Below are 12,087 nucleotides of genomic sequence, written 5' to 3' on the forward strand. Positions count from 1 at the left end.
GCCCATTGGCTACCGAGTCAAGCCTCACGAGATGCGTGTTGCAGCCGTGGGGGAAAAGGAAGTCGGCCGGATGCGTGTTGGCTGTGGGCTCTGCGCGCATGAGCCAGGGAGGCCGAGTCCTCGGCACCGTGTGCCAGCCATCATGTGCTGCTCTCCGTTCGGCTGGCCGGCCCATGCCAGCTCAAGCCTTGACTCGCGATATTGGGCCATCCGAAGATCGTCGGGTCGTCGCACGGCCCAACGGGCTCCACCCGCTGTTTGTGGTCCTCATCCTTCTGCGGTGCGGTTGGCGGGTTCAAATTCTCGAGCCTCTCCACCGAGCCGGGAATGGCGATGTGGAAGTCTGGTGGCCATGGCTAATGAAACTTGGCCCCCGCCTCCTCCCCTTTGGGAGTATTCTCAGACCGCAGCCCGGGAGGAGGGGAAGACAGTTTGCTGTTGGTCGTGATGCTAATACAGTTCTCGGCCATCACCATCATCATCATCATCATACATCCAATACAGACATGCCTACATCCAATACATACATGCCTCGCTCGGCCTCATCTGCATGCCTTGCCCTTGGCCCTGACTTATAAGCAGCGAGGGGGTCCCGCAAACGCCTCCTTGATCTCCGTTACTAGCTTTCAGGTTGTTGGTCCGCGAGGTAGATTGGCTCCTGTTGCCATTCTGACTGGCATCCGCCCTCCCCCATCCCGCCCAAACTCCCAACCGCGTCTCGGTCCCGATGCCGGGTGACGAAGCCGAGCCAACCGCCCAGACAGACTGCGCGCGCGCCCTGCTTCGGTCTCTTCCCCTGGCTTTGGGCTTTGGCGTCCGGTCCCTCTCCCCCCTTTGTTTTCCTTGAATCTTGCTGCGCTGGTTCCTTTATTTCCCCTGGCCACCCGTAAAATCGGCTGTGCGTCCTCCGATCCGTTTTGTCAAACGGCTAACCGGTTCAACAAGGTTGGTGGATTATTTATCCACACGACCATCTCCCGCCATCTACAATCAAGCAACAGACAGCGTTGCCTCTAGCCATCATGGGCGTGGTTTGGGGCGCTCGTGCTACAGACGCACAAAGGCCTGCCGAGGCCATGGGTGGTGCAGTTTGTTCCCGTCAGGACGGCCATGGCGCCGCCGCCGTCAGTGGTGGTGGCATTGGGCGACAGGGGCACCCGTCTCGCTTCGAGGCCAACTCTCATGCCCAGGTCCACGACAACTTCAGTGCCAACCTCCATTACTACCACCCCTATGACCACCGTGCCTTTTCTTCTCACCACATTCACTCTGCACACCGCACCCTCTCCCCCATTGTCGTCGATGTCGCCTCGGCTCCCGACTTGGACGACGATGAGGACGACGGCTGCTCCTCCCACACAACGCCCATCACTCCATACCCTCCTCACTCTGCCGTCCATGGCCAGTTTCTGCAGCCGAGCCCCGGGTCCGAGTCCCGTCGCTCCAGTCTCGCTTTCCACGAGGAGTCGTCGTCCCCCCACGCCGCGCTCGCCTTTGCGGCGGACCACCAGCAGCCCCGGCCTCATTCACTGCTCCCGGGCCCGCCACCCGGCTGCCGCGTGGACGGCGTTGACGGCACTGCCTCCGTTTGCCAACCGTCTAGGCCGCCATCGTCCAGTCGGAGTGACCGGGTCCCCTTTCCGTCTGATCGCCCCCCGGCGCGGATGGCTGCATACACCACCAACCTCGTGTTGCGCGAGGGTCCCCCCTTCGGCTCTCGCTCCCATGCTGGTCCGGCCGGGGCCCAGGAATCCACCCACATGGCCCTTGACGACCCGCAGCACGGTTCCACTGGCCTGCCCCGTGCGGGAGAGCCCGACAGCGAGCCCAACACACCTCTCATCGACGACGGTCTTGCCTCAACGGCCAGGCGGCCCCGAGGCAGGCCGCGGCTCGAGACCAGCGACGAAACGCCTGCTGATGTAAGTTCAAGCGTCGTACAACCGGCCCGGCTCCCCGTTGACATGATGTTAGCGTCGCCGCACGCAGGTTCGGCTCGCCCAAAGAGGGTTTCGCCAACGCAAGGAAGACCACCTCAAGAGCTTGAAGAGGAAGGTGACGGAGCTCGAGAGCGCCAACGAAAGCATGTGTGCCGAGTTTGCCCAGTTTCACGACTTTTTGCGAGCGGAACGCGTTCTTGACGCCCATCCCCTTGCTGCCAAACGGTTGCAGATAATCGCCGATAGGTTTTTCGCCTCAGCTCTCGCGGCAAAGGAGGCCTGGGCCGGCAGCGGCGGCTCGCAGTCGTCGGACGTTGATCACGAATCGCTCTCTGGGCATGGTGTCAGCGAAAATACGGCGTCCAGCTCCGGTTTGCCCAGCCAGATGCAGAGGTCTTCGGGCCTCGGCCACGCTCAGCAAGGGTATTTCCCAGCAAGTGCGGCCGCCCCACCCCCCGGACCGAACCTTCACTTCCCGCTATCCATGCCTTACGAGATTGCGACGCAGCCGACCGCCGAGAATGCCAGCTTCCCTTTCTACGCCTCCATGCAGTCCATATCTTCCGACATGACGGGGCCATACTACAACATGAGCTCAGGCTCAACCGCCGTGAGCCCCATGTCTCTTGCGGGGCATGAGACTTTTGGCCGGCGGTTTCAACGGGCCAGCATGGAGACCGGCTGGCGGCTGATTACCATGGCGAATCCGCCGGCGGAGCGATACGCGGCCGTCTTCGGCTTTCGTCTCTTCTTTGAGTCGCGGGAGACGATTATCCGCCGCCTGAGGTTGTTTTCCGCGGGCCCCTTTCAATGCGAGCTCGTGCCCGCGCGGGACGAAAAACTGGATCATGGGATGCGCATGCTGTATCCCGGATTCGAACGCGAGTTTTTCAACGCGGACGAGGTCGAGACTTATCTAGGCCGGCTCGGCATCTCGATTCCAGAAAACGCCGAGTTTATCGAGGCGGAAGTCAATCTCGGCAGCCTTGAGGAAGCCTCACCCCCATGGTCTCCGTTTGCCGATGAGCCCGAGGTGGCCAGATCGGGGTCGTTTGCCGACTCGCATGTCGGTTCGTCCGACTCGATGGCCAGTAGCGCCAGCGGGCCTACTGCGAGCGCAATCTGGCCGAACAACGGTCTCGAGGCGGAGAAACAGACGACAGCATCGGCAGCCGGCGGTGGCGACGTTCAGCAGCCGGCGGCCGCAGCACTGGGCGGCAGCGGGACGTCGGGAGCGGCGGACGTGGATGCGAGATTCAGCACTTCGATGTGCATTCCAAGCGCTGATAGCATGTGGGCGTCGGCTGGAAACTGGGCGCGCACCAAGATTGCGATTGATGTCAACATGTTGATCAATGGTAAGATGGGCTGTCAAGCACGATGCAAAGAGCCAGGCTGACGTTGGACAGAAATGGTGCAGAGGTCGGTTTGTCTCGGGAAGATACCCGGAGTCCGACGCAGAGACATCAATCGAGCCGTGAAGCTTGCTGCCGGGCTGGTTGATAGGTAGCTCATGCGGCAACTAGCATACTGTTTCGAGATATGAGTGGAGTTCTGGATTGCTTGACAGCCGCGGGAGAGGGGGGAAGCTGAGGATATCGCTGCGCCAAAATGAGAGGCGTGAGGTTGTCTACATACGATTTACTTGATTCTTTCGGTGTGGCCCTTGGGGGGGACGGTGTAATTTCCTTCTGGGACGGAACTCGACGGTGCAGAAGCCTCGCACAAGGGGCGTACTGTCTCTTAGCACGAATACACGAGGTGGCAAAGTGGCCATGATGCAGAGGCAGGCCACATGGTGGTGGTAGTGTGGTGCGCACATGTGATGGGCTGTCTCAGGCTACCGCTGCTCGTCAAGTAGGATTACCTACCTTAGGTACGGAGTACTGTCAGAGCATGGAGAGTGGACTTATTGTAATTACGCGTTAGTCCTATTTTGCCTGGTGTAGCGGTATTTTACCAGCTCGACAATTAATTAATAATACTACCCACCTACCTACCTACGGTACTATCTTCTCGCGGCCCTGTCCCGCTGTGGAGAGACGGCGGCCCCTCTTTTCATCGTGGGGCTCCTTCCACGGCCCACCGCCAACGACTTTCCCGACTCGGCAGGTGTGAGTGGTCGGCTACGGCAGTTGCCCCCCACTCCACCCCGCGCCCCACATTTTCCTCCCCCGTGCCGACCGGCTCACGAAGGTAGGAGCCGGATTTGAAAATGGTCTAACCAGTAACTACCTAGATAGCTGAGCACTCCCATCTCGGCTCTCTCCTCTTCCGAGCTTCTTCACATCGCCATGCTTCTTTCTTCACCTTGACAGAGGGCCTTTACCCCCCTGCTCTGGGCGTCTCCCGGATCGCTGTCTCAAATCTCGATACCGACATTTGGAATCATGGATATGGAGTATGAAAAGCAGCAGCAGCAGCAGCAGCAGAAGCTGTCAGCCTCGGCTGTCGGAATCAAACCCCGAATCATCATCCACGGCGGCGCGGGTAATATCCAACGCGAGCACTTTCCCGCCGACAAGTACCAGGAATATCGCTCTGCCCTGCTGGCTATCGTACGTCTGGCTCTAATCTCTCTCTTCCACCTGCCAAGCCACGAGGCTGACGCACCGCACGGCATGACGCGTAGATCCGCGATACAGACGACTACATGAACTCGAGTCAGTCCGAGAAACATGTTGACGGCAAGGGCCGCCCCCGTCCCTCGGCCCTCGACATCGCCTGCCATGCCGTCGTCCTGCTCGAAGACAACCCACTCTTCAACTCGGGCCGTGGTGCCGTCTTCACCCGCGACGGCATCAACCAGCTGGAGGCTTCCGTCGTCGTCTCCCGCGGTCACGCCAAGCACTGTGTCGGCGTCTCGGGCCTGCGCCACGTCCGCAATCCTATCCTCCTTGTCAAGCAAATCCTCGAGTGCGGAGACCAAGATCTCGCCCCGCGCCCCTCGCCTTTGTCCTCGTCTCTCGCGCCCGCCGACGACGAGCTCGACGTGCCGTCCGCTCAGGGACACACCCTGGTCTGGGGCCGCGCGGCTGAGCAGCTCGCGCGCGACTACGGGCTAGACCTGGTTGACCCCAGCTACTTCTTCACGCAGCAACGCTGGGATGAGCACATCCGCGGGCTGCAGCGCGAGAGGCACGGCCGCGGCGCCGCCACCTGGGCTGTCGACGAGTTTGTCCCCCAGGGCACGTGCGGCGCCGTGGCGCTCGACCAAGAGGGCGTCATCTGTGCCGCCACCAGTACCGGCGGCATGACCAACAAGCTGACTGGGCGCATCGGTGACACCCCCATCCCGGGAGCCGGCTTCTGGGCCGAGGAGTGGGCCGAGCACCGACAAGCCGCTGGCCGCACGGCCTGGGAGAGACTTGTCGACGCTGCGGCGCGGTCCAGTCCGGGCATTACCCTGTCCGGTCCGTTGAGAGGCCTGCTCGCCGACTGTCTGCCCACGCCTTTCACATACACGCCTCTCTCTTTCTTGTTGCCCTCCCAGCCCTCCTCCTCTTCGTCTCCTCTCTCCCCCTCCCGCACCGCCACGATGCGCTCCCTCGGCGTCTCGGGCACCGGCAACGGCGACTCATTCCTGCGCACCTGCGCCGCGCACACCGTGGCCGCCCTCGCTCGGCACAGGCCGCAGTCGACGGCGCACGCGCTTCGGGCCGTCGCCGGACCCCACGGCGAGCTCCAGCGCAGCGCGGGGGACCGCTGGGCCCGCACGGGCGAGGGCGAGGGCGGCATGATTGGCATCGAGTGCGTCGTGGAGCGCGACGCCGCCAGCGGACGTGTCGTGCGCGCGCGGAGCGACGTCGTCATGGACTTTAACTGCGGCGGCATGTATCGCGCGTGGATCGACGACGAGGGCCGGCCCGTCATGAGCGTCTGGACCAACGGAGCTCCGGATCATGACCGCCCGTCGTAACAGGGGTGGGGAGCGTGTGTCCCGTTTACTGTGCGTGTGAGCACTTGTTGATCTGTTGCAAGCCTATAATCACAAGCTGGTATCTAGACAACCTGATATAGTGTCTTGGTGGTATGTCGACGTGAGGATAAGGGTGTGGATCCCTCTCGCTCCTACAACGTCTCTCTTCTGATGCAGAAAGCCCGCCCATGCTGGCATTGACTTTTGAATTACAGTCATGCTCGGTCCATGGGCAACCTGTTCGTTCCGAGGTGGGATTAGGAGATGGATTGGTTGTTGCACGATTGTGAGCGTTGGATCCGGTTTCTTTTCTTGTCTATTCGTAGATAATTCCCATCCATCTCCTGATGCCAGGCCAATCCATTGACTGATAAGATTCCCAACTCTTCAACAGAGGGTCCCGCCAACACTCCACTCCCGGGGATGGGGTTATTGTATGTAAATACAATTCTTGACGACTCAACAGCCTGCCGGTGCGAACTATTGTCGGCGTCGCCAAGGACAGACTGTGCGTGGGCAACCAACTTGTAGCATGGCTGCCGTCGGGGAGAGAGCCGTCCCACTTGGCGACGAGGTTCCCGCGCGGCACAGAGGCGCGGGTAGAGCTGGGAACCTGGCCTAGCATCTTGATGCCGTTTACCTCGATCACCTTGCGGGAGCCATATGCCCCTCCTCGACATTCATCACAGTGGCAGACCGAAACGAGCCGCCGAGGCCTCGGTAAGGCACCATCAAGCTGGAGCCGTTGGAGCCGTTGACGGCGATCCAGCCAGACCATAGCGGCCGAGACGTCGATGGCGGCCGCCTCGGCTTCAACCGGCTCGTTGGGCGGATCCCCTCGGGGGCGTGGGAGCTTCCATGGCGCCTCTGGCGACAAAGGGTAGATGGCGTCCTCCTCGAGGGTATATAGAGTGATGGTCGGGATATGAAAGAGCGTATACTCCACCTACAAGTCAGCCGGGCTTCCAATGCGGAGGCCAATGGATTGCAGCCGGTTGTCAGCATCGATGAAGAACAGGCCGGCAGGCTCGACAAGCGTCATCGCGGGGGCAGCGTTGCGTCCGGAGCTGTGCCTTTGCAGCCCGCCTTCTCGGCGTTCCCGGCCCCGAGGCCCGCTACGCCTGTGCCCTGGCCCGGCGGCCGCTGGATTGGCTCCGCGAGCGGCCCGGCATCCGTCGCCCAAGCAGCCACCTAGGGCCCGGTGGCTGTGGTTGATCTACCGCCGCGGGCGTTTGCCACTTACATGTGGACTTGCGGGAAGAAAAGGGGGTGGTGCTTAGACCGGTGTCGATGCAGTCGCATACTACGCTTCGCCACATACTTCGCAATGCCAGATGTATCGATGTCCCCTTAATCTCGAAGGGGGTCCAGCTATGGGGCTGTATGCCATGTGCATTGATACATGGCCTCGAACACAGGCAGTCGAGTAAACAGTCCACCCTTGAAAGATAGATTTTCATCCTTCTACATGGGCTATATGACGCGTCAGTGGAGTCTAGATCTCATACGAGCACCCTCTCTTCGTCTGAATTACACCTTTGTATAAGAACGTGTAAAAGCATGACTTCGGTATAGAGACCGTAACCCCCTTCTTATTATGCTAGTTATTAAAAAAAAGTTTTACTGTTCCGTCTATATATAGTCTCCTTTAACTTCTACCCCAGGCCCAAGAGGCATATATCTAGCATTATCTCGGTCCCATGTTGCGATATAGAGCTAACTAGCTAGTGACGACACTGCATTGCAGCTGTCGAGAACTACTAACTACAGGTAATACCATAACTGCTGGCTCCTTATATGCCAAGGTACCGCTCACTTCGTATAGAAGAGGAGTTGCTACGTAGAGCAAGAGGGTAGTCCAATTCTACACATACCCTTTCAACCCTAAATTTAAATTGCACATTTGCAGGGCGTTCCGGTCGCTAAGATAGGGACAAGTCTCTCGCATAAAACCCTCGATTACCTGTTCCATCCTCCATTAATGGCATTGGAGGCTCCTCTCCTTCATGGTTTGAGATTCAAACTAGACCTGACCGAACTCAAACTAGACCTGACTGAACTGACTCGATGCTGTTAGGATGAGATTTGTAAATATATGTTAAGGGAGCGGGGCCTGTTTTTATGGGTGCAACACCGAGATAATGCCTATTGGGGTATATATATAACTCGAGGATATACTGCCAGTGCTCTAGAGTTTCTGCCGAGGAGAAATGGCGGTCTGTGAGTACTGGGGTCGAGTCATTAGCTTCATCATGTTGAAGCTACTTGGGATACACACTGCTAAAGTTGCAGAGCACCTTAGGCCACATGTAAAGCCTGGAGGCAATGCGCTTGGCAAGTCACCACTACGTGGATCGCCGTGTTCCAGACCTAAAATGCCTCGTTGTCTACGTATTCATCAAGCCGAGCATGTCAATCTCATACCGTACGAAGTATACGGACTAGTTATGGCGGCGAGTGTCAAGTCGCGCTGAAGATCACGCCCTCCCCTCAACTGCCCTACCCTCCGGTTATGTGTGCACTTTACGAAGCATTTACCGCGCGGACAAGCACCGCCGACCTTAATATCAAAGCCCGGCGCAAGGTCATGATCCCGAGCGGCGCCTTTTAAAACGCCCCAGATGTTTAAGCTCAGCGGTGTCGGCCCCGCCGAGGAACTACAGCGATGGGGAACGATGTAGTACGGAGAAGAGAGCGGTTGAGGGGCGCATGGCGGTCCCCTAGACGAAGAGGCGTCCCTGCAGGGGTAGCACTGTCGCCCGGGTGCCATTTGTCGACACAAGGTGCTGAAATTGGCGCATCTTTTTGCCTCGACTGGTGACTGGTCGTTGGTCTGTTGTAGCAGCTTGCACCTCCTAGTTGTCTTACATGGAGAGCTATAAGTTGGTAGAGGGATAAAGATCAACAGTATGCTCTCTACTTCCAGCGCATTATGCTCTCCAGAAAAGGGGGCTCAAGTTCTAATATATACGTCTATATATCTTTATATACATCTGTAGTAAACCTATACCTTTGCTGTAGAGATAAAAATGACGAGACATCCCGGCTTTAAGAGATCTTCTTATAGATGGGCATTAGGCCCGGTGGTGCACCGTCCAATGCTTCTCCGCAGACGAATAGATATGTCAATGAATTATGAGCCCTCTTATTATGATAATCGACGACCAGCACCGCCTCTCTGTACTCCAAATCAGCTTCACATCATGCCAATCCGCGGAAGCGTGGCCTGGTCCCGCCGCGCTGCCCCGCCCCTGCTCCTCCTCTGCCAGTCTCCTGCGTCTGGGCTCCTCGTCATTTCCGTATACCAAAGGCAGGACGGCTGACAGGAGGCCAAGCCGCCTCCTGTCATCTTCACTGCGTAACCACCAAATGCAGTGCTTTGAGAGCCGAGTTGAGCCGAGTTTGCCTGGACTCTGACAGGGCGCATCGTATTCCATCGTTCGTAACCCCTTCCCCCCTGAGACGGCCATTTCCGGGTTGAATCCCATCGACAGCCATTTTTGTTCCCCAAGACCACACGACGACTGGATAATGCCGCTCCAGGTCTGTACCGCTGCGGCTGCCGATGCCCCGCGCTTCGTCAATGTCGAGGAGCATCGATGGTCCGGAACCGGATATCGCTGCTTTGTTTCTGCCGATTCCGACACGGTCCCATCAAGGACATCATCAAGGACCTACAAGACGGCCACGCCTGTCACTAGGCCAAAGTCGTCGACGCCGACCTCAGACCGCCGGCATGGAGCCATGCCATGACTGTGTTTGCGATGTGGTATTTCTTGGAAACGGTCTGAGAGGTTCAGCCTCCCACCATCGGGGGCAAGCTGCACGTCTAGCAGTCCCTCTCCTTTTCTCCACATCTCTTCGGTACGTCTTGTCCTCATTCCGTCACCCGACCTTCCACTGACCTTGGCAATGTCCTCTCAGCCCCAGAGACGGGCACGGGCAGAATAAGAAGCACGTATTCGGTCAGGTGGAAATGGCCGCGACTGACTTGGCGAGATGGGCGGCCTTGCGGATGCCGAAACCATTACACTGCGGCCGGGGTCTGACGCCGAAGGGGCTGCACAGTCCGAGGTCGGATGTAGCCAAGAGGCCGCCGATCACCTTGAGGCAGGAACGTGTCTCTCCGCGCAATTCAAAGGCCTGCATCGGAGCTGACGTGGCCGTTCTCACGAATCGCTCCTCGCGCCCCGAACAACGTGTCCCGGAGCGCGAATCCATTAGTCCCAGGGCCCCCTACACGAGTGAGCCACGGCTCTGGTTAGCACGTAGACGCATTGCCGCCCCAATGCTCCGTTTGATTTTTCTCCTTCGTTCCTCGTCGGCTTGAAGCTGCGAGCCCCTGGACTAGTAGTACTGGGCTCCGGTAAAGTAATAACCGCTCGTCGACAGCGGCATGCCGAGGCCAGCACTCCTCGATGGCGTCGATGACGACGACGAAGACATGGCGTCGGCAGCCACGAGAAAGCTGGTTGGCGGGGCCGTGGTGACGACTCCGTGCAGAGGATCCATGTGCCCAAGGTCAGAGACGGCATAATTATTCAGCGGCAGTTCCCGATCGTACGATGATCGCTTCGTCTGCCGGTCGAGGAATTCATCAGTCACGTCGGCGACACCCCTGTTTCGCTTCCGGGCAGCCATGCCGCTCGAGTCTTTCCGAAGCCGAACCTTGACGCCCTGGTTGCTAAAAGTGCGCGTCAGCTGCGTCGAGTCGGCCATGCCGGGGAACAGCTTAGTGGAGAAGACGGTGAAGACGTTAGTGACGAGCTCCGAGACAAAGTAGAAGCTGGGCGAGGAGCTGCTCTGGTCGCGCTCGTAAAGTGTAAAGCGAAGGCGGAACCGACCCTCGCGCTTGACGGAGAGGTCGCCGAAGACGAAGAAGCCGCCCTCGACATTGTCCGTGTCCCTGAGGCGATGGATAGAGGAGACCAAGGAGCCGACGAGGTAGTTTGAAGGGAGCTCCTGGTCCTTTTCGGACGACTCGCCATAGTTTTCCGATACCAGCGATGAGGTCATGAAGAGGTAGGGGCCTATAGGTTTGCCCTCGAGTAAGGATCGTGTCCAAGCCAACTTTGCAGTTCAGGGGAACCAGCGTGGATGCGGAAGACTTACTGTCGTAGAGGCCGCTTTTACCATTGTTTCGCTTGTCCAGCAGCTGCACGATGGGAGGAGGGTCAATCGGCTTGCGGTCTGGAGCCGTCCACGTCAGCCTCGGGGGATGAGAAAGACGCCACGACTGGCCCTTGGGAAACCAGAGAGCGCGCACCTTTTTCTTTTCCTATCGCCACTCGAGCATGCATTGGCGCTTGCCGAAGCGTCAGCTGCCGTTGGGGATCGCCGTAGGTCTCGGCGTGGTGGTGCGGCGGCGAGTCTTCGGCAGCCAGAGGCAGCTCGCCGCCGCCCAGATACTGCAGGCTGGATGAATGTCGGCCGGTCTGTAGGAAAGGCATGTCGAGATAGCTTCCGGTGCTGCTGGCCATGTTGAAGCTGGAGTCGTAGTGTGTGATGGTCGGTGCTTTGGCGCTCGTCGACGGGGAGCCGAGGTCGAGCAGACCAATACGCGGGGGTCCGGCGGGCTAGAGAGAGACAGAGGCTCTGAAACTCGGCTCAGATGTCCCGCAGGACAGTAAATGACGAACAGCTAGAGTGGTTTGCCGGGGACGGTTCCGGACAATGACAACTTTGGAAGAGATCAAGCCACTTTGAAATGGGTTTCCCGGCACAGACTGGCTACACCACCCTGATGCGGGCGAGATGCGAGATGAGTTGTGCCACTGGGGTACAACCAGGCCAAATAGGTCGGTAGTTTTTTTTCCGCCAAGGTAAGCAATTACCTCGATTGGTTGGGTAATGTGCCTATCGTCTGGTAGCCCCTTGCCGGGGGGGGTGAAAGGGGGGTGGAGTGTGGTCAAGAAGCTTGCAGCGACCAGCACACAGCAATCCAGAGACACTGGTATTTAAAACAAAAGGCTCGAGAGGACAATGTGGCGGTGGCGAGAAGATGAATGAAGGGGAAGGGGGGTGGGAGTGACGTGCCAACAAAGAAACGTCGATGCTGCAAGAGAGCGGTTTGAGATTCGGAAATAGTCACCGAAGACGTGGGAGACTCCACGGTGGGGAGGGGGACCTGAAGTTGAAGAGAAGAGCTGCGGTTCCGGCCAGTCGAGCTGGCGAAGGCGGCGAGTATGTATTGTGCCGTCCAGAGACCAAGTGGAAGGGCCAAGAAAC

At 58.7% G+C, this 12,087-nt stretch overlaps 2 protein-coding genes across 2 annotated transcripts; one reads left to right on the forward strand and one right to left on the reverse strand.

Moving 5' to 3' along the window:
* Window positions 1-1,022: 1,022 nt before the first annotated feature.
* HRG_10266 (asparaginase domain-containing protein) lies at window positions 1,023-5,859 on the forward strand (the record flags this gene model as incomplete). The annotated part of the gene is made up of 5 exons (XM_044868737.1): window positions 1,023-1,922; window positions 1,975-3,298; window positions 3,350-3,366; window positions 4,259-4,498; window positions 4,573-5,859. 5 exons carry the CDS (start codon window positions 1,023-1,025, stop codon window positions 5,857-5,859), a joined length of 3,768 nt encoding a protein of 1,255 aa, XP_044716092.1.
* A 4,347-nt stretch (window positions 5,860-10,206) lies between these two features.
* Window positions 10,207-11,339, reverse strand: HRG_10267 (velvet factor domain-containing protein; the record flags this gene model as incomplete). The annotated part of the gene is made up of 3 exons (XM_044868738.1): window positions 10,207-10,889; window positions 10,972-11,049; window positions 11,126-11,339. 3 exons carry the CDS (start codon window positions 11,337-11,339, stop codon window positions 10,207-10,209), a joined length of 975 nt encoding a protein of 324 aa, XP_044716093.1.
* Window positions 11,340-12,087: the final 748 nt, after the last annotated feature.

This window comes from Hirsutella rhossiliensis, assembly GCF_020360975.1.
Source record: "Hirsutella rhossiliensis strain HR02 chromosome Unknown scaffold00015, whole genome shotgun sequence".
NCBI classification, from domain to species: domain Eukaryota; kingdom Fungi; phylum Ascomycota; class Sordariomycetes; order Hypocreales; family Ophiocordycipitaceae; genus Hirsutella; species Hirsutella rhossiliensis.